At 40.6% G+C, this 25,914-nt stretch overlaps 2 protein-coding genes across 4 annotated transcripts in view; both read right to left on the bottom strand.

Moving 5' to 3' along the window:
- The window catches only part of ADAL (adenosine deaminase like), a 168,065-nt gene that overhangs the window by 27,861 nt on the left and 114,290 nt on the right, over nt 1-25,914 (bottom strand). The gene's annotated exons all lie outside the window — the stretch shown is intronic.
- LRRC49 (leucine rich repeat containing 49) overlaps nt 1-25,914 on the bottom strand; it is a 123,995-nt gene that overhangs the window by 40,506 nt on the left and 57,575 nt on the right. For all 3 annotated transcript variants that reach the window (XM_050967955.1, XM_050967956.1, XM_050967957.1), the window contains 2 exons: nt 22,040-22,187; nt 7,916-7,999 (listed from right to left, as the gene is read on the bottom strand). In XM_050967955.1, the coding sequence (XP_050823912.1) occupies nt 7,916-7,999; nt 22,040-22,187 (232 nt within the window). The remainder of the gene's footprint in view (nt 1-7,915; nt 8,000-22,039; nt 22,188-25,914) is intronic.

Below are 25,914 nucleotides of genomic sequence, written 5' to 3'. Positions count from 1 at the left end.
GACAGGAGACAAGAGTTGTGGGGGTCACTAATCGGCATAGGCTTGTGGCACGTGATGCAAGCCTTAAAGCCTTGGACCTGTGGCATGCCCCGCAGCCCAGGGCTGGTGCTGGAGACAACTTCCAATACCTAAACAAAGACAGTTTAACTATCTATTATTAAGAAGTGCTAACTACTGATAACCACTAACTACTGATCACTATGCTAAGGGACACTCGCAAGCAAGAGATAGAGAGCTGTTCCAACACCACCACGGATAGTAAGAAGGAACTGAAGGGGGGTTGGGTCAGCAGTGAAATATATGCACCAGCATGAGGCGCCACTGTGGCAGAGCTCCCCTACTGCCCCAATGGGAGCCGCTAAGGGAAAAAGTTTCTGATGTCTGTGCATGCGGCACCTAATGTGTAATGTATGTGAACAATCACTTGAAGAAGAACTGCTATTCAGAAAAGGAAACAAATGAGTTTCACTTGAAGATTTCCATTAAAGTGAAAAGAATATTGAGAAATATGACAGATATTTTATTTTGTAACCACACCATGAACATTATCATACAGTATGTTGATCCATAAGACTGGAGCTACATAAGAATACACTACATAAAATGTGTTATTATTAACCAAAAATGACATTGGGCCAGATTCACCTTGGGTTTCTGCCAGCATAAACTCTGCCACACAAGTCCTTGGTGGTTGGAAAGACTATTATGGGTTGATGTCACTGAGGTGTAAACCACCTCAGCATCCATTACAGTGGGGAATTTATTTCTCATTTAAAATTGGAAATAAAAAAAAGATACAAGTTCATCAGATCCAATTTTAAATTAAATGTGTATATACAATAACAATGTACACAGAAAGCAAAAAATAAAAAGTGAGTCAAACACAATGTGGCCTGCCTATTCAAAGTACCAGAATGTCCTCCAAAGACAACAATACAATCACTAGTGGAAGCCTGGATAATAAATACTGAAAAGAATAATTTCATCAGGATAGTACAAAAACGAAATTATGATGGCAACCAGCATTGCATATGGCGATATTTTATTCTATTTGGAAAATTAAGTAGTAACGGGCTCTATACCTTTACTCATTCTATATACAGACAGGTTTCCACGTCTTCTTTTTGATTTATGTCCTGCCCTCTAGTTTCATTTGTGGATGTGTATGCTTTTGGCATGGCAGCCATTTGGAATTCATTTTATTTTATTTTCTATGGGGAGTATTAGGACTGCTTGTGTGTTGTTTTATTTACACATTTAGAGCCAGTTTAAATATTTTAAGGCTTTTTTAATTTTAATCTTGTGAATAAAAAGTCTCTGTGCAAAAGTTAAGTTTTCAAAAAAAGCAGGAGGGCTATTGGGAAACATGCTGCTTAAAATATGCCACATGCTCATCTCTCTCCTTACCACAGTTACTCAATCCTTCATGTTGACATATGGCTTTTGTCTTTTTAAACTAATTTTTTTAGGAAAACACATATGTAAATATGGGCTATCTACAGTGACATTTTCCTCTGTGCTTTAAATATTTAGAAAGTCTTAAATTATTCTTTCAATGACAATAGTAGTTTTAGCAAAAAGGAAGAGGATATGTTTCTTCAGATAACAAAAGTGAAAAGGGCCAATCTTTGAATAGCTTCTCTTTTTAAACTTTCATTTTTATTGTAAAATTGCTCTGTAAATGAACATTTAATATATTAAGTTCTTATTTTTATCTTTGTTTTTCTAATCAATTAAAAATGCCAAGCTGGATACATTTTATTTTTAAAGTTAAATTTTATTGTAAATGTGTTTTGCATATTGACATGATCTTATTTTTATCTTTGCCTATTAAGCATTTCAAAAGTTATGACTTGTGTCTTTTAAAATAACGCACATTTGTAAAGGGAGATATTATTTCTTCACAAATTACAAACTACAAACTATTTTTATAGGTTTTTTTTTCTTACTATGTCCTTTGTTTAAAGAAAAAAAATACTGAAATCTTTCTAACTGGGTTATGACAAAGGGGTACCTCTGCTACAAAATGCTGCTTTCTTAGTGTCATGTTTACATCCAATATAAATATGTTGTGGTTTCAAATATGATATAATTTCCTTTGAAGATGCCTCTGTAATGTTTTTTTTTTAAAGGGCGAGGGGCTGTTGGAGTTTCTGGACCATTGCTTCTCTGAGAATATGAGTAAGGAAGGAAAGGAAATGCTCATTGAAAACTCTTGATTTACGCCGATCATGGGGAAAAATCTGGGAATAAATCATAGCTATGTGTAGGATGACAGCTGCTTTCACATACCAAAATATGCGTGCTTGCACAAGAGGAACCTGGGAAAGGCTGTGGAGAAATAGAAAATAGAAAAAAGCTTGCATGCCTGTTGCCACATGTGCCCCAGTTAAGTTTGCTCCCTTTGAGGTTCCACAGTAAGCAGGAAAGGGTGACTTCTCCCTTCCAGTACTGCTGAGGAGTACATCATGGTGAACTCTGCTCACCATGATGCAGAGTAAATGGTCAGCAGAGTAAAATGGGTCAGAAATGTGGAAGGAAGGAGGCCCAGGTTAAGGGTGACCCTTCTGTGACTCCAGCATTTTTGGAATCGGGGAGAACATTTAGGAGTACTGAATTAGAAGAAGACCTAGTCTGACACATCACTGAGGCATTCTTTCCATCTTGAGAGTCCCTGTTGCTTTTCTATTTCATCCTCTGTGCTCGCTGGCCTTCTTGTGAGCCTTCAGCTATGGAGCTGCTGATATCTTGTACTGCATGTAAACTAAAATATCACACCCAACACCTTATTCATTTGAAAGTCAATTAAATTTAAAGTTTTGGTGGCAACTCATCATTTTTATGCCAGAAAATACTCAGATAAGACCTTGTCTTACCCTGTGCAAGCCTCTGGAGGCAGAGAATTCTGGGACAGGTTTTTCTAGAAAGTACTGGATTCCACCTTCAAGTGGTGGAGAGGAAGAAAAACCCACCATGCAGACAGACAGGCACGAACAGAAAAAAAAGAAGGGTGAGTTAGAACTTGTGAAATGAATATGGGAACATTTATGAAAATTCAACAGTTATTAGCATGGTAAGTTTGATGGCAGCCACTTTTGTAAAACAGCAAGAGTTACCTTATTAAATGGGCAATATGCCATGATATTTCATTTAAAAGAAAGCAAGGTAAAATTTTATAGTTTCTTGAGAAAGCTTGTGGAGGAAAACATATTTTATTGCTGAATATAACTCCACAAAATTTCCATTCATTGGCTGAATTTTTACACTTCACACATTATTTCACAGCCACTTAATCCCACTGTTAGATCTGTGGGAAAGAAAGTTCCATTCAAGTAAAACAAGAGTCTGAAACAGAGAAAACAAAATCTAAACACACAAGAATGGAATGGAAATTTACATAGAAGAGAGATAAGAATCATCTTTTTGAAGCAAATAAAAGAGAACAGCAGTTGGCTGTTATGCTTCTTTATCCCCTTGAAGACAAGAAAGAAACCTTCACTAAAAAGAATGAAAACTTCAATTTTCTGTTCAAGCTTGAGCGAGTATGGCATTACACATTAACAATACATGCCCCTTTCCTCCAATGGGAATTTTCATTGGCAAAATGGTGTGAAAGATCTACGGCATCAAGAGAAACAACAGCATCTCCTACGGTAAGGAAGCATACCTCAAAGCTTAAGAAATGGAAATAAAAATAAATCACACTTTCAAAAATGTCTGTTGCTCAGTAAGTGGGCCAACGCATTAACATCACCAAACCACCACATGTATGTGTCTGTGTGACTCTTCCCTTCTCTATGCCAGTAGGAACTGACATCAAAACTTCAAAACCAGATAAATTTAAAACATATCAGTCATCTATAGTAAAAATAAAATAAACTATGCAAGTATTAATTTTTAGAATGTGTGTGTGTGGGGGGGGGGTGTATTTTCTGGAACCTGTTTTTGAACTGAAGAAATTCAAACTCAGAAAAATCTCTTTTAATAGGTAAGATACAGGAAAAACAGAAGTATACTAGACACATTGTTGGATTACCATATAACAATTAACTCCACCTCTTTATCTATTTACTTTTTCCTATTTTTTAAACCTACAGCTTCCAGTTTACAATACCTACTGTTAAAATTCTGCATGTGTGCCCCTGGTTTGAACAAGGTCCAATTTTACACACGTTATATTTCTCACCCCACCCCACCTCACCTCCAGGTACTCCTTTTCTTCTAAACTCCTAAATGGTGGACACTGAACTCGCATTCTCCAGACCTGTGATACGAAATCTTACCTTGACAAACCACAACTTACCTAGCCAGTACCCTAAGTCATGGGTGAGTCACCCCTTTGCAAGATTCTTCAGGACAATACTATCCCAAAACTTTAGTCAAATCTTTTCAGTACTCAGCATGGCCAACCATAAGACACTACTGTCTCATCTGATAAAGGTAGAAGGGCCCAGGATAATGTGTTAAAATGGTTTCAGTCTTTCCTGGGGAGTCACACTCAACAAGCTGTAATAAGAAATTGCACTTCCACTACTAGACCTCTTATGTGTAGAGTCCAACAGGGATCAACCCTTTTACCAGTCCTATCCAACATCTACATGAACTGGTCAGACAACATGGACTCAAGAATCAGCAATATGCAGATGACACATCGCTCCATCTATCATTCCCCACTTATGACTATATCACTACCCGAAGATGGCCAGTTCTTGGATGAGATCAGCTCATGGATGAAGAAGAGCTGGTTGAAGCTGAACCCGAATGAGACAAAGGCAATATTGGTGGAACAGTCTTCTCTGATTAAAGGTACACACCCCACAATTGGTTAATTCAGTCTGTAGCTTAGGAGTGCTCCTGAATTCCTCACTAATAATGAGCTCTCATACAGCAGTGCTTTCTACAGTCTCCAGTTGGCTAAGAGACTCCAGCCAAACAATGACTTAGCCTCAGGTATTCATGCCCTCATTAACTCTCAGCTGGACTACAGCAATGTAACATATCTGTAGCACTTAGAAAATTCCAACTGCTATAGAACACTAGTACATCTCCTCAGCAACACTGGCTATTGTGAACATATCAAACCTGTCCTCTGCTCCCTACTCTGCCTTCCCTTAGACTATCAAATCAAGTTCAAGGTCAGACAGAGCCCTTCTCCCCAGACCACTGTTCCTCATTCTTCCCCACAAGGTAGTGGCTCAGTGCATCCCCCCATTTCCTCCTTCTTCCCATGGCAGGGCCTCTGTGAGTTTGTCTACACAGCAAAGAAAAGCCCACGTCTGGTCTATGCCAGCTGACTTGGGCTCACGAGTCTCGGGCTCAAGGTTCTCGGGCTGCAAGGCTGTTTCATTACTTTGTAGACTTCAGGACTCAGACCCTGCAGGGTGGGAAGGTCCCAGGGCTTGGGCTAATGCTCAAGTCCAGAAATCTACAGAGCAGTGAAAAAGACCCTTAGCCCAAGCCCTGCAAGCCTGAGTCAGCTAGCACGGGCCAGCCACGGGTTTTTCTTTGCTGTTTAGACATATCCTGTGTGCACCCGTTTCTCCCTCCTCAATTCCATTCCTCCCCAATCACATATCCCTATCTTCCTCAATCTCTGCTTTCTCCTCCCCATCTCCATCTCTATTCCCCACCCCCAAGGGTTCCACTTTCTCCTCCTCACCTCCACTCCCCTCAACCTAGGTCCCTGCTTCCTCACCCACCTACCCATTTCTTCCCTCTGGGTCCCTGATTCCACCATCATGCCAAACCTTCCCATCTCCTTGTGGGTCACTTCTTTGTCACTCCCAGTCACACACTTCCCTCCCTCTGGGTCCTAGCTTCTCTCCCTCGTTCAATCACCAAGTCCTCTTCCCCCACTAACCCCATGTCCCTGCTTCTTTCACCACTATTACAGTACCCCAGTCCTCTCTGAGTCTCAACTTCCTCCCCGACCTGTGGGACTCTGCTTTCCCTGTCATCCCTCCAGTCCCTGCTGCTCTCTCTCCTGTTCACTGTTCCCCTCTCTTCCTCCAGTCCCCCTTTCTCAAAATCACTCCACTTCCCCTGACCCTGGATCCCCACATCCCCCTCCAAACCCTTCCTGGTTTATGTTAAGAGTTCAAGATACTGACAAATCTCCCTGTACCAAGAGTTAAGCTATTGCCTCTGATATACGAGAGTTAAGCTATTGCCTCTGATATATGTCGGCAGCAGCAGCAGAGGCAGATGAGAGATTCTTCTGCTTGCAGCAGCAGTCTGCAAATCAAGCTTTTCCACTGGTCCAATGTGCTCTAAAAATCAACAGACTTGTGCCCACTGATGCTTAGAACAACTGCTGAAATTTTAGAATTGATCAGGCTGAGGTTGGCTTAATGAGGACCCAGCTGGCCCTTATAAGAGGGCTGGGGCCAGAAGCCAGAGACAGACTCTCTCTAGCTTTGAGAGGGAGGGACCTGGCTGCAGGGAGCTGAGAGAAGATACCTGGAGTGGAGCAGGGTTGGGGGAAGGCCAAGGGAGCTGGGGAGCTCAGGCCTGGAAACCCTCCAGGCTGTGGCCTAGTGGAAAGCCAATTAGGTCCTGGAGGTGCAGGGGGCAGCCCACAGGTAGGCAGAGGCAGCAGGTCCAAACTCCCTTGCATATGATGAGTGACTTTTACAATGCAGTCTGCCCCAGTGAGCAGGGGCTAGATGGTGACTGGCAGTAGCCCATGACCGAGGCAAGGTGGGGATAGAGGATTGGGGGTTCCACTGGGTGGGGAGACTGTGGGGGTATTGCCAGGGTGCAGCACTCCAAAGACAAGGGGCTCCAGGTCCTGGGAGGGACACAGTGAATAATGGCAGTGGGACATTGGCCTGCAGAGGGCGCTCCGAAGGCTAGAAATGCTAATTTCCTGAGACGATCAGCAGGAGGTGCTGCAGTAGTGAGTTATGCACCACAACATACAGACAGAGAAATCTTATTGAGCTGAGTGTTAGACTTCACTTTGCACAGCCAGTGAGGGCAAAGTTTTTGTGTGCAGGAGACCAACTTCCTGGGGGCTGGCCCAAGACCGTGGAATGAACTCCCACAGAAACTAAGACTATCACAAACCTCAGCACCTTCTGTTCTAACTGCAAAGGTGACTTCTTTGACCTACTTCTTTCTGACAAACATATGGCAACAAGTATACCTACAGAATGGAGCAAGCGGTGCATACTATTCCACTGGTGCTGGTAATCCAAGGGTACCCAAGTAATCAAGGGTACTCACCAGTACCACTACAAATGTCTATGCTCGCTTGACAAGCACTTCTCCACAATCTGTCTTGAGGATATTACAGCTAGAATGGTTGAGAAAATTAGGGCAAAACTTAGCCTAACACCATACACAGACCTGTTCAACCTCCCAAGAGCACATTTTTCATTAAGGCACCTGCTTTGGGCCCTCTTGCCTTGCCCAGATTTCTCTGTGATATCATTGTGGCATGAGGAACAGTCAGCACATGACATCAAAAACTGACCCTGACTATGCATGTACCCAGCTCTGATTTGCCATGCTGCTCATGGGCCCTTCTGAACAGATTTCAAATGAACCAGGGTCAACGTGAGCCAGTGTTCACACCTGGGGCCAATGAGAGGCTGTGGCCAAAGACCGACAATATCACACATCACTGACAACTGCCTTCTGACCAGATTTGATGGTGATCTGAGGGCTCTCCACTTTGCTCATGAGGCTGCCACAAATTGGCTTTGCCAAGCTCCGCATCCAAGAAGAAGAACTGATATCATGTCAGTTTTGACTTATTATCATAGGTGTCATTTTTCTTGAGGTTAATAATAAATGTAGGTATAATTAAACTACAGTATCAAGATATCAGAATCTACTTTATTATGGTCAATACAACTAAGAATTTTATGGAATTTTATCTAATCTTAATTAGTGTTAGAACAGAAAATACCTTTAACAAGGTCTGTTTGTGGCTTTCTCGCTTCTTCTCTTCTTCTTTTCTTGCTGCAACAGAGGCCATGCGCCTTTCTTCTTCCTAGATGAAGAAATAAAATCAACTTTACTAAAGCAGGAGTAACCTATGGAAAATGTAATTGACAAGCTTGTAAATTCTGATGTTTGAAAGGCAAATATATCTTCAGTGGTCTATTCACCAAAGGGTGACATGCAGGCACTACTAAACATGGCTTGGTAACACTCCTATTTCTATCTTTATCTGACAATTTCCAGAGCTAACATTTCTATTCATGATGTGAACCTGAATGCTGTGTGCTGTAACGTTTTTGGTATAGAAATGTAAAGCTTTCTGTGTTCTAAATAAAAAGTGTTAGTTATTCATTGAAATGTTTTAATAAGTAAAATATACTCCCTCTGACACTTAGTGTTCACACAATTAATTTTTATACCAAGAATTTATAGTAGTTTTGTAGTTTAAAGGTGATCTGAAAAGGGAGAGAAAAAATGAACGTTACCTTTGTTGCTTCTTTAGAATATATAGAGAGCTTGAAAGTTTTTCTTGTTTAAAAAAAAATTCTGTTTGGTTTTTACATTCAGAATTCAGATAATGGAAAATAGGAGCAGTGGTTAACTTATATTTACTTAAAGAACTTATATAACTGAAAGGAGCATCAGTGTTTAGCTGGACTGTTTGAAACTCTGCTGTGGTTTTATTAAAAAACACAAATATTTTTCTTACTAAGGTTTAAAAATATTTTACATATACTGAAATATTTATTATTATTTTTATTAGCACACACTTATTTCAATGACTTGCATTTTAAATGAAGCATACCTCTGTAAAACATTGAGCACATCCACACCTTCAATTAAGGTGTTACAGCTCACAAAACATGTTGTGAGAATGACTGCACCACAGCTGAAGTGGGGTAGAGTTTGTCTGGGGTTTACCCAAGGAATGGGGCGGGCAGGGGGGAGATGGAGGTCAGAAACTGCTGTAAAAAAGGTGTTCAGTGGTCAGCTTTCCACAAGTGACTCCCACCCTCTGCCCCCTGGAATGTGCATAAAGGTATGAAACCTGGGTGGGGCAAGTCTCTGCTCTACGCAGCGAGGAAGCATCCACCTTCAATTAAGGTGTTACAGCTCACAAAACATGCTGTGAGAACTCCCAGTGGATCCCCAAGAAAACCCAAGGAAGGTTAGACTTGACCTTCCTGATTTTTCTAAGCTGAAAAATAAATAGAAAAACCAAACAAACAGAACAAAACAAAAAACAATGCCAAACAAATAAACAAACCAAACCCTTTATAAAATATTTCAGGGTTTTTCCCCTACACTATAATGAAGCAAAAAAGAGGCAAAAGCCCAGATCTATAAAGTCTTTTGTCTTTAAGTATGAGAACAGTAAAAAGGAAGATCTACTTTTATTACTTTGGGCTTTCGATTTTCTGTCCTGGTTCTTTCCAGTAATTTATTTTCAACAATATATAGCACATCCTCTAATCTTAGCAAGCTGCAGCAATTGTGTGAAGTTTCTTTGAGTGCTGATTCTTGTTCTAGTATAGTTCTATCACTGTAATACAATAAGCCAAATTGAAGGGAAAAAGAGATTAGGGTTTTTGTGTTTATATAATTATTAAACAACTTTCCTCTTGGTTATCTATTATCACATATTGAGTAATTTTAATGCTATCACCCTGATATATACAGAACTGTCTATATAGTCATAACACATCTGAATATTGTTTAGAACATTATTTATTAACATTTTACAAATGAAACAAAATAAATAGTTAATCAATCTCTGTAATCTAGACCACATTTCTGGGATAAACACTTCATGCATGCAGTAACAGTAAACAATAAGATTTTTCTAGAAAGGCTCCAGTTTTCCTCAGGCCTCTGTCCAGGCACACAGGCCAAACAAAGAGAACAATTTCTCAAGGTTAAGTAGGAATTTATCCCAACTATTTCAGGCTGTGCCGTACTACACATTGTGAGTAAGAATAAAAGAGGTCGGGGAGCCAATTAGCCAATGCCAAGAAAAACAAACAATTAGACAACTTAAGAGACTCAGATACTTAAAAAAACTGCTACTCAAACAGGGGTGCCATGGGAGGGGGCAGGGGAAGGTTCCAGCCCCCTGAGTTTCATACCACAAGCTGGGAGAGACGTTGCTCACTCCACTCCCCCCGTCCTCACCAGTCAGGAGTAGTCGCTCCCCTCACCTCACTGGCCTATTATTTGCTCAGCAAAAAGAATGCAGAGGTATATCTGTCAGAGCCAATAGCAGAACTAGTAGCTTCTGCTGCATGTTTTCATTCCTGAAACAAACATGATCAAGGAGTGGTTGGGAGAAGGAAGCTCTGAAGCTCCATGCTTTGGTCGGAAGATGCTTGCTACAGATTTCATCATGATCTGCCCCTCACCTTCACATGTCTGAGACACCCTGGCACCCACATATTCATCACTGTCATATAATTAGGATATATTTTGCACAAAGCATGCCTCATTCTAAAAGTCTTGATCTGCCAGACATTAATATCTCTTTGGATCACATATGCTATCATTGTATGTGAAGTTATGGTATGTATGTGCTACTAAAACATGTCGTGAGGTTGAGAACACTCACAAGCAGCCTTTCAGGTACAACGATAAAAAAGGCCAAACCATGTTAATGGCTTATTGAGGAAACGCACACAAGCAGAAGGATTACCCCAGGAACTGTGTACAACAGAAACCTATCAGAGACAGCACTACACAATGGGAACTGTTTGACCCAGGTTACAGCAAAAGAGCTTTCCTGCAAGTTGGAAGAAGATATAAAAGGGGAAAATGACATCATGACTGGACCTCTCTCCCCCTACACTACCACACCTGAAAGTACCAGAGGAAAAAGACTGAACAGTGGAGGGCCTAGATTTTAAGTGTCTTTGGGCAATTAATGCAGTCGAAATCTCGCAACCCTAAATACACATATCTAAAATGTGAAGTTCGACAAGTCATGTTTATTTTGCTGATTTCTCCCAACCTGTTCCTACAAATCCCATAATCCACTTTCTCATGGCACTCTTCACTTCAGGGGGAAATTTATTAGTTCATGGTGCCAGTTCTTTAGTTGAAACAGTCCCGCATGTACACACACACTGCTGGAGGTTGAAAGAACTCCGCTTTTCAGATGTGGTTTTCTGTTCTAAATTTACACATAATCTTAAAATATAGCTTTAATTGGTGTTTGTATATATTTTTTCTTTCAGGGCTGTCGATAAATCGTGTGAGTTAACTGTGATTAATCACACTGTTAAACAATAGAATACCAATTGAAATTTAAATATTTTTGGATGTTTTCTACATTTTCAAATATATCAATTTCAATTACAACGCAGAATACAAAGTGTACATTGCCCACTTTACCATTTTGTTTGTCATTTTTAATAAAAAATAATATATTTTTCAATTCACCTCATGCAAGTACTGTGATGCAATCTCTTTATCATGAAAAAGCTCTCAAATGTAGGTTTTTTTGTTACATAACTGCACTCAAAAAACACACAATGTAAACTTTAGAGCCTACAAGTTCACTCAGTCCTCCTTGTTCAGCTGATCGCTAAGAGAAACAAGTTATTTTACATTTACAGGCGATAATACTGCCCACTTCTTAATTACAGAGTCAATTGGAAGTGAGAACAGGCATTCGTATGGCACCATTGTAGCTGGCATTGCAAGATATTTACGTGCTAGATGCACTAAAGATTCATATGCCTCTTCATGCTTCGGCCATGGATCCAGAGGACACTCATTAAAAAAACATGCTTTAATTAAATTTGTCACTTAACTCCTTGGGGAGAATTGTATGTCTCCTGCTCTTTTTACCTGCATTCTGCCATATATTTCATGTGATAGCAGTCTCAGATGATGACCCAGCACATGTTGTTTGTTTTAAGAACACTCATTGCAAATTTGACATAATGCAAAGAAGGTACCAATGTGAAATTTCTAAAGATAGCTACAGCACTGGTCCCAAGGTTTAAGACTCTTAAGTGCCTTCCAAAATCAGAGAGGGATGAGGTGTGGAGCTTGCTTGCAGAAGTCTTAAAAGAGCAACACTCCAATGCAGAAACTACAGAACTCTAACCACCAAAAAAGAAAATCAACCTTCTTCTAGTGGCATCTGATTCAGACAATGAAAATGAACATGCATTGGTCTACACTGCTTTGGATCATTATCAGAAAGAACTCGCCATCAGCATGGATGCAGTCCTCTGGAATAGTGGTTGAAGCATGAAGGGATATATGAATCTTTAGTGCATCTGGAATGTAAATATCTTGAGACACTGGCTACAACAGTGCCATACAAACACCTGTTCTTACTTTCAGGAGACGTAATTAAGAAGCAGGCAGCAACAAATGGCTATAAACTGGACAATAGGAAGTTTAGACTTGAAGTTAGATGAAGGTTTCTAACCATTAGAGGAGTGAAGTTCTGGAACAGCCTTCCAAGGGGAGTAGTGGGGGCAAAAGACATATCTGGCCTCAAGACTAAGCTTGATAAGTTTATGGAGGGGATGGTATGATAGGATACCCTAATTTTGGTAATTAATTGATCTTCGATTATTAGCAGGTAAATAGGCCCAATGGTCTGTGATGGGATGTTAGATGGGGTGGGATCTGAGTTGCTAAAGAGAATTCTTTCCTCGGTGCTGGCTGGTGAGTCTTGCCCACATGCTCAGGGTTTATCTGATTGCCACATTTGGGGTCAGGAAGGAATTTTCCTCCAGGGAAGATTGGCAGAGGCTAAGGAAGGCTAAGAGGCTAAGGTTTTTCACCTTCCTCTGCAGCAGGGCCGGTGCAACCATTTAGGCGACCTAGGGAGTTTGGGGGCGCCATTTTCTTCGGCAGTGACTGTGGCAGCCAGATCTTCGGCTGCTCTGGACACCCCCGGCATTTAGGCAGGGGAGCGCGGGACAGGCCGCCTGCAGCAAGTAAGGGGGGCAGCATGCAGGGGAACTCCCCGCCCCAGCTCACTTCTGCCCCTCCTCCTCCCCGAGCACGCCATGGCTGGTTTACTTCTCCCACCTCCCAGGCTTGCGGCGCCAATCAGCTTAGGTGTGGCAAGCCTGGGAGGCAGGAGAAGTGAAGCAGCCACAGTGTGCTCGGGGAGGAGGAGGGGCAGGGGTGAGCTATGGCAGGGGCGTGCCTCAGGGCGGAGGGTGAGGAGCTGCCGCAAGGAGGGGCACCTCAGGGTGGAGGGGGGAGCTACCGCAGGGGGGGCGCCTCAGGGTGGGGGCGCGGAGGGGGGAGGGCGCAAGGTGGAAGTTTCGTCTAGGGCGCGAAACATCCTTGCACCGGCCCTGCTCTGCAGCATGGGGCACGTGTCACTTGCTGGAGGATTCTCTGCACCTTCAGGTCTTTAAACCACGATTTAAGGACTTCAATAACTCAGACATAGGTTAGGGGTTTGTTACAGGAGTGGGTGGGTGAGATTTTGTGGCCTGTGTTGTGCAGGAGGTCAGACTAGATGACCATAATGGTCCCTTCTAACCTTAAGTCTATGAATCTATTATATTCTGCAAATGTAAACAAACTTGTTTGAGCGATTGGCTGAACAAGAAGGAGGACTGATTGGACTTGTAGCCTCTAAAGTTTTACGTTGTTTTATTTTTGAATGCAGGGGTTTTTTGTACATAATTCTACATTTGTAAGTTCAACATTAATGATAAAGAGATTGCACTACAGTACTTGTATTAAGTGAACTGAAAACTATTTCTTTTGTTTTTTACAGTGCAAATATATGTAATAAAATTGAGTACTCTACACTTCGCATTCTGTGTTGTAACTGAAATCACTATATTTGAAAACAAATCATCCAAAAATATTTAAATAAACGGTATTCTATTATTAATAGCACAATTAATCACGATTATTTTTTTAATCATGCGATTAATCACAATTAATTTTTAATTGCTTGACAGCCCTACTTTTTTTATATGGGAATTAGATACAGTGCTCTTGTCAGCTAATTTCTAACTTATTATCTGCAAAAAAATGCTAAAGTTTTCAGATGCCTAAAATGTAGCCCCTGGAATCTCAGTTAAAGTTGGCCAACCCCTCCCTCACAATCTGAAATGGCCCCTGTCCTTCAAGCAGCCTAAAGACCTGATCCTAACAGGTTACAAGTCTCCTCAACTCGCAGTGAGAGTTACTTGTGCTAATCACTTCCCAGAACAAGTCCAATAAGATATAACAATCAAAGTTTTGGGATAAGAAAAATGTTGTAAAGTTGGAGGTGAATAGCTCTTGTTTTCTTTAGGTGACAGATCTGACTCCCATTAAAGGCAATGGGAGTGCTTCCATTGACTTTAATAGGTTGGATTAGGCACTTAAGAGGTAAGTGTTGATAAAAATCCTGCAGAGTACAAAGCTGGAACATAAAATGCCTCTGAGAATCTACTCCCCAGTAAATATTGGTTCTAATACAGAACATTTATGACTGGACTAATCAAAGGCTGTCAGTTATGAATAAACTTATTTGCTGTAGACCTCTGTTTTTCTCTTCACCTCTCCCACCACTTCTGCAGACTGTAATTCTAATACCAAAATATTAGATTATCTGGTATATTTTCACAATGTTTCTACAAATAAATTCACCACTAAAACAAAACTAAACACTATACAAAGCCAGTTTTTTTTCTTTTAACTACTATCAGGAAATGTACACCTTCCTGTAATGAAAATATAGAAGATAATAAAGCACTAAATTTGGTGTTTTCTACAGATTAACATTCATACAATGCTTTGAAAAATGTAACATTCTGTATATATGTTAAGTACTCTTCTTAGTCAGAGGGCATTCATAACATATTATTTCATTACATCCCAACATTGTAATTGGAAATATTTGAGAGTACCTTTTGCAGGCAATTAATTTTACACAATTTTTTTTGGTAAGTAAAATACAAATAAAATGAGTCTGTCGTATTCAATTTATGTCTGAATCATAGTCCAAAAGATTCATTTTAATAGTTAAACTGTTCCTGCCCCCTTTTGTTCCAGTGATTTAACTAGAATTAAAAAGAGAGAAAGCAAAGGGTATTTTCTGTAGACCGTTCACTAGACTATATTAACTATATTTTTCATATAACATTGCTACTTACAAATGCTTAAGAAACCACATATTTGTCCCTAAATACAGGCATTTGGTAATGTTTGTCTTGCATCAGGACAATTAAATAACAGTAGAGCCATATTAGGTTAAATGTTCCTTGTTTACAGAAATCCAAATATTCTCATAGCACAGTATTTTTAGAACACATTTTTTCCAAGTAACAAAGAAATGTTAGCTATGAAGTGAAAAGCAAAGAGGTTCTCCAACACAAACACTTGAGAAGCATATTTTTTAAACTTACCGTATATACTCATTCATAAGCTGAACATTTTTGATAAAAAAGTGACACATCAAAGAGCGGGGGTCAGCTTATAAACAGGTCTACACCAAAATGTGATGATTTTCAACTCTATGGAATCATTGAATTGAATATTTAATACGTTGTCATTTTGTTCACCTGGAGTGTCTGCAGGCATAGAGCCCCTCAGCTCCCTGTGGCTGCGGTTCACCATTCCCAGCCAATGGGAGCTGTGGAAAGTGGCATGTCCCTTCCTGCAGCTCCCATTGGCTGGGAACTGCAAACCGCGGCCAGAGGGAGCCAATGGGAGGGAGCCATCTCCATACCTGCAGATGCTCCACGCAAACAAAACGTCCCACCAACGGCTTACCCTGGCAGGCTGGGAGCCAAAGTTTGCCGACCCATTTATTGATGTCAATACTGCAGCCTTTTAAAGTTCCAAAGGCTTTGTTTAGTGGACTAGATTGGCCTGAAACGAATACTGAAAGAGCAGTGCTGCAGATCAGCATGACATTTGACCCACACATTTCACAAAATGCTATGCCTTACAAGTCAATCAGAAAAATACAATGAATGATAGTATTATAGCACTGGTGTTAGTCCGCTACTGTGTAATTTGATCTCTTCATGCATTTCTACCAATGGACCTCTTAGAGTGTCTGTAGGCACAGAGCCTCTCAGCTCCCAGTGTCCGCGGTTTGCCGTTCCCAGCCAATGGGAGCTGCGGGGCCACTTCCTGCAGCTCCCATTGGCTGGGAACGGCAAACTGCGGATACTGGGAGCTGAGGGGCTCTGTGCCTGTGAATGCTCCAGGTAAACAAAACATCCAAGCCCGCTAGCAGCTTACCCTAACGGGCCAGGAGCCAAAGTTTGCCAACCCCTGAAATATAGGGTCGGCTTATGAAAGGGTCAGTTTTTGCTATTTTTACCTAACCATCTTGGGGGCTTAGCTTATAAACAAATGGGCTAATGATCGAGTATATACAGTAATTTTATTTAATTCATAACCCCCTGAAGTGTTTATACAAAAGTATCTTCCAAAACTGTCAGAGAAAAGGGGGTTTTTTTTGGTGGGGGGGGGGAAGGGTCCCCTCTAAAATAGAAAGGCCCTGTAAGAAATATCAGACTTAACTTTTCACTTTCATTTTTCAGAAACTTAAGACACTAACAGAGAATTTAGGCAAGCTCAAGAAATCATCTTGATATGTTAAAACTACTGTACAAATACAACAATTCATTTTAAGCTTTAAGTAATGTGAAAGCACGCAAAGCAACAGGATAGTTGCTTATTTTAAGATGAAATAAACAAGAACTTCATGACATACTTATCCTATTAAACTTCACTACTACTAAGCTATTACCACAGTATCTGACGGAAAATGAGATAGAGTATAATATACTTTAAATTACGTCCACAAGCACTGTACACTTCGTTTCTGTGTTGTGACTGAGATCACTATATTTGAAAATGTAGAAATCATCCAAAAATATTTAAATAAATGGTATTCTATTAACAGCATGATTAAATGACTAACAGCACTTTCCTTAAAGGGGCAACAGTCCTTTCCCTCCCTGCAGGTCCAGACAATCACTCTCACCCTTGAGGATGCAGGTGTACTTTTCACTCTGTAACAGCCCTGGTGATTTCTTTGTATTTCCTTGTTGATTCTTATTTTTGCATTTTATTACTGTGTCCTTTTGTTACCCTCATCCAAAGTTTTATATTAAAGGTTGTATACAAACAAGAAGGTGACTATATCTGTAGGTCTACCATGCTAGCAGCTGCCCCTGATGCTAATATGGCAAAACATTGATAGTAGCACTCCAAATACTAATTGCAGCTGAACCCATTGCCATGAGGTAGGGCATGCTGGAGAACATTACAAATGAGCTCTGAATAGAATGATAAATACAGCACACTGGGATGCACGTTCTGCTTGTGTTTTAGGGTTATTTTATTTTATTTGTTGTATGTTTATTATTAATTATTATTATTATTATTATTCACAGAGGTGCTTCTAGTGAATGCCACTACCTGAATATCCAGTGCCAAGGATAAACCAATTATAACTTCGAGACTGTGAACTAGCTTAGCTAGTTGAGGACAGCTGTCCACCCATATTTCCATAGCATGTCTTATATAAAAATATTCCAAACAGAGAGTTCTGTTTAAAAATCTGTAACAAATATCTTATATAGGTATACATTTATGTTCAAGAACATACGTTAATATATTAGAACTAAATAAAATACAACTACTGATACCAGTCAGCTCTGTGTTCTTGGGGAACCAGGGTGCAGTATCTAGCCTGTCTGACTCATGATGCCTATCTATGTTCAAGTAAGTGTTCTGATGCATAGACCCAAACTCTGCATCAGTTCCACTGGGACTCCATCTTCTCTTGACTGATCGTGCTGGGGACTCTGCCTGTCTCCAGCACTCAAGACCCTGAGCTACCACCATCACCTGGGAACTCCGACCAGTTCAAGCCTCCTGGAGTGGGTGAGATCCCCCCCCCCCTCGGTTTTCCTTTCTACCTTAGGTATTAACCCTAAATAAGGTATGCTATGTTGCTTTAGCCTTCCTTGTGCAGTTATCACTATTATTCAATAAATAACTCTTACAGTTAAGCTGGCTTCTTCTCTCTCTCTTGCTGAACATTTATCTTTTGTGTTTTTAGCTTCCCCCATTTACTCTGGAGCAATGCTTCTTTTACCTGAGCTAAAGATCCCTGCAGCGCCCAAAATACTGTGGGGTTTGCTCATCAAGTAGGTTACTACCAGTACAATTGTGATGTGAGAGTGGGGACAGTGACGTGCGGAATCTGGGACACATAAGGGAGGCAGTTTGAAAGTGCTGCTTGACCCGATTCACTCAGACTTGCTCTGTTAATGTATGTGTGGGTGTTCATTCGGTTCTGGGGCTGGAGGAACCCAGCCCTAAGGAACCTAGGTCCGGCAGGATAGCTCCATTGGGGGAGACTTGCAGAAGGGAGAAGTAGAGCTCCATATGGAAAACACAAGTGACACAAGCAGTACATTGATAGAATTATAGACCTTCCCCTCCCCTCCCCCCGAAGAGTAACCCAAATAAATGAGCATACCCCAAAGTAACAAGCAAATCTGGTAACACTACCTAAGTCATAAAGATCTGAAGAATGGCCTGGGATACTATAAACTCATAAGAAGACTGAATGCATAGAAAATATAAAACAGTACACTTCTAATACCCAATAAGTTCATATCATCAGTATCTTGGAGATAACATGCTGCTCACTAATGGAAGTTATAGCATTTTGGTTTGATGTAAAACAGGAATGAACAAAGACATGCCTCCTCAGAAGATAGAGAAGCCAATCTTTTTTTTTTTTTTTTTTTTAAGTTTTCCTGATCTACAACTGTTCTTTGTAAAAATGGTATTTGATTAAAAAGGTGCATCTTCCATTATTTTTGATACTAGCCTCTAAGTTTCCTAAATTATGTGAATTAAGGGACAGGATTATTTCTTCTAATAATTTATTAGGAAATTCCTGAGAAGTTTGTTTTTCTCAGAGCTGCGAGGGAGATTTTGTTTTGGGGTCTTTCTACAGTATTGCCCTACCAGTGCTAAAACACTTCACAGGTGGAAGGTCTCTCAATGAAAAAATGTAACAGTACCAGGAGGGAATTCCATTCTGAATAAAATAGAACCAATTCCCTATTCTGGAAAATTTTTCAAGCAATAATAGCTGTGTTCATTTCAAGCCACAGAAGTCTTTAGGATATCAATAAAGAGAGGCAAAGAAGTTTTACTTGAAATATTTAACCGTTAAGTCTACATTTAGAGCTGGGAACCATGGCAAAGCTTTTTAAAATATATGTATTGTACTTAACAGATTTTGTTGGAAGGGCAAATTACATACATGCACAGTCCATATATTTCTTTCTGGTTAACTCCTCCACAGTAAGTAGGCTTAGAAGGAGTAGATTTTTTTTTAGTAAATGTCAGTAAACGTCAATTCACCGTATGCACACAAATCAACACAAACTATTTTCATAGATAATAATCAAAATTTATATATAGGCAAAGTAAGAAAAATGCTGCTTGAGAATTTATTAGAGTTTGATTTAAGGATACTTACTTTGTATATTTTGACACGATGTTTACAATTTGTGTTTTATCAGTTATAAAGCTTTAACTTTTTGAATCTCACCACCCACTGTCATTAAATAATTACTGCCTAACTCCTTTGTTGTCTGACCACCCGGTAATAGGGTGTTCAGGGCGGCTGGGTGGGTTAGGGCTTAGTGTACCTGGTTTCCAGTCACTAGTTGCAGAAAAAGGGGTGGGGACGGATAGACATGCCTGGTCCTACCCCAGAGGCGTCGTGGCCTCAGCCCACCTATGGGCCTAGTTCTCAAGCAGGATGTGGTAGGGGAACCAGGGCCAATCCTCTCCATGGGATCACAGCCCAGGGCCCTGTGGAAAACAGCACTAGCCAAGTCCTCCACACAGAGAACCCAAGTCTGCCACCCTAGACCACTTCCTATTTATCTGCTCCTTCAGCTTGGGGCATGGTCCTCTAAAGTTCAAACAATCAGAAGTTTAACAGAGTTCAAATGAGCAGAGCCTCTCAGGACCTGTTGGTTCTCAAAAATAGATGTGGGCGAGAGGTAGGTTATAGAAAACACCATCTGTGGGGCTCACCAGCACCACGGGTCCATGTCAAGCTCAGCCTCCAGTATGGCTTTCAAGAGAAGGGCCTGCCTGTCCCTCAGACTGTTTGCTCTCCCTCTCTTTGCCTGGATTTCTGAGCTTCTTTTTAACCTGTACCTCCAGCCAGAGCATGCTCTGTAGGCCTGGAGGGGCAGGACTACCTGGGCCCAGTATTGCCCTTTAGCTCCTTTGGGCCCGGTGTTAGGTTTGTACACACCATTACACAAACCCCATAATTTCTTGCAACTATGAAAATGTATATAGATTAAAAACAAAAAAATGCTTAAAACCAAAACATCAAAATTACAAAAAAAAATGAATTCTGTGACGCCTACTTATAAAGCTGCACCATATTCAAGTTTAGACATTTTTTTTACATATCTGCAAACTGTTGTACAAAAGATATCTTCGATTTACTTTTCTCAATGGTAGATGGCAGAGAAGGGCCATTTTCCTGCTTTGAGAGAGAAGAGAGGAAAAAAAAAAACTTACAAAGTGTTTCATCCAAAAAGGTTCAGTTCATTTTATCAACTGAAGTCTGACGGGGGAAGAGCTGAAGACTTGCTCTTGGGATGGGATTTATCTACAGGTTAAACAATTGGATAGGTTTGTTTTTCTTAACTGGAACTGGTCTCCTAGTGTGGACAAGAGATATACACTTGCAGCCCAAGGGTAATATTTTCACAGTCCATACATGACTTAGGAACCTAAGTCTCACAGGACTTAGGTGCTTTTAAAAAATGTTACCCTTAGCCTCTGCTCTCATTTCAATGAAAACCTTTGCCAGCAGAGATGACATGCCAGACAGAAATGAAGGGGAATATGCAGTATATATATAATTTTCAGACAAATAGCTTCAATTTTCTTGCAGAAGAAATGAAGGAATTTCTAAAAGAGCAATGACAGGTCTATTACTTGTCTGCAAGGCGAAGCAAGACTGGGGAATTCAGGATATTCAGATGGGCCATACAATAAAGGAGAAAAAATTACAATCCAAGTAGAGTTCTGGTCTGTTCAACAAGTGAAGCTGGACAATGACCTTTCCTGTTAGTGTGAAGTAAACTCATCCACTCAGAAACACCAAGCTAGATATTGCCCACTGTATACCCGTGCAACATGCTGTTGCCACTCCGAACACCTGAATTCAGTGTTGCCCACGCAATTTTGTCATGAGCTTCATGACATTTGGTATTTTTCTTACAGACCTAGCTCCTGAAGTCATATATGTGAGAAACTCAGCTTTCATTTAAAAAAAAAGTGAATTTTTAGTCCTGATGATTGTGGGAAAAGCTTGAAAATGTGAAACCTTAAGACTCAAAAACCAGAAGGCACATAACAAGAATGATATAAATAAATCTCATGATTTTAAACCAATCTCATGGTTTTGGGGAGGGTAGGGGGGACTTGAGTGCATAACAATACTGTGGATCTTAAGACAACTATGGAACAAAAAGTTGGCAGAGATCAGACATAACAGTGCTGACGAACTCAAAGATGTGGGCCTTGTTAGTTAAAGGTATTAACAGAGGGCTTGTTTTTCCAACAGGTGATAACTCACCAGTATAGTGTTTGTGAGGACACGTACTGTTACTTAAATCTGCAGAAGGAAGCCAAGAACGACTAGGATGGGGAAGGTTCTAGGCAGAAGCACTATATTGAACCAAGGAGTCAGTAGTTTTAGTGATAATATATTTTCCTTATTGTAATAACATTCTTTGTTCAACGTTTAGAAGAAAACACCTCTGATATTCTTCACTGTTGTCATGGGACAGCTGTCACAGTATGGGTGAAGAAAAACATTTTAAAATGGTTTAATAAAAATAAATGAGTTAAGCAAGAAAAATACAAACTCATGTAGCACAGAACAAAAACAAGTTACAATATTGTAATATTCAAGTTTCATCTGAATTCAGAGGCAGATATAATGTACAATTTTTTCCATACATAGAACCTAGCAATCCTATTTGCCAATTTTAATGCTTACAGCATCTGATGAATACTTTTTCAGAAAGTTCCTTACCGTGATTCTCTTCATATCTAACTGGCGGAGCTGCATCATATGATGGAGAATAGTGCTCTTGTACCATGTCTCCTGAGCTATAGGATTGCCATCTAGGGTGATATCAGACAGGGATGAGGAATCAGCAAGGCACAGAATGTCGTCAAAACTGCACACAAAAAAGGGAATTGCTTTTAATGCAACCGAAGAATTAATTTTCTTCAAAGAGACATACAAGCTACAGAATGGCATTCTCTAAACGCTAAATATGCTTACATCAGAAGTGTGTTACAAATGAATATGAATTGTTCTTGCTTCCCTCTCCTCTATCACTAATTCTTTAGGAATTGGTAGCTTTTTGAAACAGGATCTCTTAACATAGCAAACAAATATTTCAACAAGGCATTTAAAAAATAAAATAAGGAGTTACAATAAAAACTATCCTTGCTCAATTAATTTCATGATTTGATAACACTATTGATCTTCATTTTATATCCTTATATATTGGTTGATGTCAATTAAAATAAAATAATAAAAATAGTAATAGAAAAGGAGTTACAGGAGGCATTTACTATTTGTAGCATGATGTTAGCCCTGTATTCACAAGATACTGTCTCCTGGAAGAATCAGAAAACTGAAGTTCATAACTACTCGCAGGCATTATAACACCCAAAATAAGAATGATTGTCATTTTCTTGGCTAAATTTTACTTTGAATATTTCATTTTGCCTAAGTAAATTTCCCCACCACCAGCATTGGAGATTCTTAAATTCTTAAATTCTTAATTTACGGCCCTAAAAATATTATATAGAGCTTCTCAGCACTGCTAAACATCTGCCATAATTCACTTTAACAGAAGCTGATTCAGTGGTGCGCGAAGGGATTCCTTTTTACATAGTTTGCACAATAGTCTGGAATTTTTCAAGATCTCAAAATATAAGATATGGCAGCATTTTTTTACCTAATTAGAATCACAGAATATCAGGGCTGGAAGGGACCTCAGGAGGTCATCTAGTCCAACCCCTGCTCAAAGCAGGACTAATCCCCATATCCCTCAATGGCCCCCCTCAAGGACTGAACTCACAGCCCTAGGTTTAGCAGGCCAATGCTCAAACCACTAAGCTATTCCTCCCCTGTTCCAAACTACTGAATTGTGTGAATTTAAGCAAAATAATAAATTAATTCAGGATCCCTGAATCATAAAATATACCTTGTTCCTTTATTCTGACACATCTTTTTTTCTGATATATAATAATGTGCAAGAACATGCACTGCTCAAATATTTTGTAAAAAATAAATTCTTAGTAATGAGACCATAGTACAGTGCTCATCTATTTATATATTTTCTGAGAAGAGTGCAAAGACCACTAATGTTTGTGTGTATTATAAAGTGTGCAGATTAGTGAAGTTCTGCTCATATTTCATGTGTCTGAGTATATCAGAAGTTGATGAATATTATTCTTAAATGCCATTAGTTAGATAAGAGCCTACGCTTGCCAACATCTGAAGGACATTTGCAATCTTATTATTTACATTTATATGTCCTCTATGTACAACTATGGCTGCCGAAATTTCAATGAAACCTGGCTATGTGCTGGTCTAGATAAAAGACAAATACTATATGAAAATACAAGAAGACTACTTTGAGAAGTGGAGAGACAGATTCGAGACACCCTTTCTAATCCTTCAAAAAAAGGAAAAGCAAACAGTGGAAAAATCCAAATGTTCTAAGATAAACAATGTAAACAATAGCAAAAACATTTCTATTTGAAGGTATAACATCATGCTGCCGCTTCGATCTGTGTATGGAAGACCACTCCATGCAGAAAAAGGGTTCTGGTGCCTTCATCCTCCTAGAAGGCATCAAAAAATACTGTGAACCCTATAGAAGCTGCAGCCAAAAGAGGACCTTGCAAGTATGGCTCCATTGCAGACACTGGAGACCACAGCTGTAGGAGAGGTCCAAGGCCTCCATGCAGGTGGCCAGGCCTCCTGCAAATCCTGGGCGAGACATTGTATTAGGTGTCGTACCACCCCATTACAGCAGACCTTTGTGTGGATACAAAATTTGTATCTGCATCTGATCCACAATCCACAAAAATGATCCATGGATATAAAATGGATATCTGTAGATTTGCAGGGCTCTACAGGACAGTGCAAGAGAATGTCTATAAGGAAATCCTTACAGAGTTTCTGTGAATGATAAATCCCCTCTTTTAAAAGCTAACTATTTACATCAGGGGTGGGCAAACTATGGCCCACGGACTGAATCTGGCCCGCCAGCCATTTTAAACCAGCCCCTGAGTTCCCACTGGGGAGTGGGGTCTGGGGCTTGCCCCACTCCAGCCAGGGAGCAGGGTCGGGGACTGCTCCACATAGCTCCTGGAAGCCATGGCATGGCCCCCCTCCGGCGCTCCAGCCAGGGAGCAGGGCTGGGGGCTGCTCCACACGGCTCCTGAAAGAAAAGTCATGGTCCCCCTCCAGCTCCTATGTGCTCCAATTACACCCTCTGGAGCTCCAATGGGAGCTGCAGGGGCAGTGCCTGCGGACAGGGCAGCATGCAGAACTGCCTGGCAGCACCTCCATGTAGGAGCCGGAGGTAAGTGCTGACCAGAGCCTGCACCCCTGAGCCTCTCCCCAACCCCCTGCTTCAGCCGTGATCCCCCTCTCACCCTCTGAATCCCTCGATCCCAGCCCAGAGCACACTCCAACACCCCAAACTCCTCATCCCCAGCCCTATTCCAGAGCCCACACCCCCAGCCGGAGCCCTCCCCTGCACTCCACTCCCCTGCCCCAGACCCAGGCCCGAGCCCCCTTCTGCACACTGAACTCCTCATTTCTGATCCCACCCTGGAGCCCACACCCCCAACCAGAGCCCTCACTCCCTCCTGCACCGCAACCCCAATTTTGTGAGCATTCATGGCCCGCCATACAATTTCTATTCCCAGATGTGGCCCTCGGGCCACAAAGTTTGCACACCCCTGATTTAAACTATGATTCTTTAATATACACAAGTGCTATGATTTAAATATCAGCCCAGGGCAATTGTGCCACATGACCATGGAAAACCATGGTAGTATTAAAGCATCATGTTATTACCTAATAATCATGCAATTAATACTTGCCATCACAGTATAAAAGATTATAAATATCTTCTGTATTAAATGCTTCCTCTTTCGGTAAACTTTAAAAAAGTATTTTCTCCATCCAGTTGCTAGTTTTATGAGTAAATACTTGTTTCAGTGCTGCATTTTCCACATTTCTCAACCGACAGCTTGATCTACCTTATAGATCTACAGGACACATATGACTAGACTGCAAATACGTCTACATTCCATACAGCAAGAACTGCTTTGATATGCTGTCCTTTGTGACTCACAAAATCAAAACAAAAGCTACTTCTTTATCCCAAGAAACATATTTCTAAATACACTATATTAAGTCTTATCACAGAATATCAGGGTTGGAAGGGACCTCAGGACGTCATCTAGTCCAACCCCCTGCTCAAACCAGGACCAGTCCCCAGACACGTTTGCCCCAGATCCCTAAATGGCCCCCTCAAGGATTGAGCTCACAACTCTGGGTTTAGCAGACCAATGCTCAAACCCCAAATATTGTGCTTATCATAAGCACAATGATAAGTCTTGCCAATTTAAAACAACTTACAAAAACAAATGTTAGTATAAAAAAATTAATAACTGGGCAAAACAGGTTTCACATAGTGATATGTTGTTGAAAATTATAACACAATGAGCTACATAACAAAGGAGTTACTTGGCAAAGGGGAAAAGCAGCATCCTTCCCATCTAACTATATTTTAATGTAGGGAAACTGATCAGTTATGGAATGGATGAACAGCACTACGTGCGAAAAGTTTTAGTAATACCCACTGCGCT

The sequence above is a fragment of the Gopherus flavomarginatus genome, chromosome 9 (genome assembly GCF_025201925.1).
Source record: "Gopherus flavomarginatus isolate rGopFla2 chromosome 9, rGopFla2.mat.asm, whole genome shotgun sequence".
NCBI classification, from domain to species: domain Eukaryota; kingdom Metazoa; phylum Chordata; order Testudines; family Testudinidae; genus Gopherus; species Gopherus flavomarginatus.
This window is presented reverse-complemented; position numbering and strand designations above follow the sequence as displayed.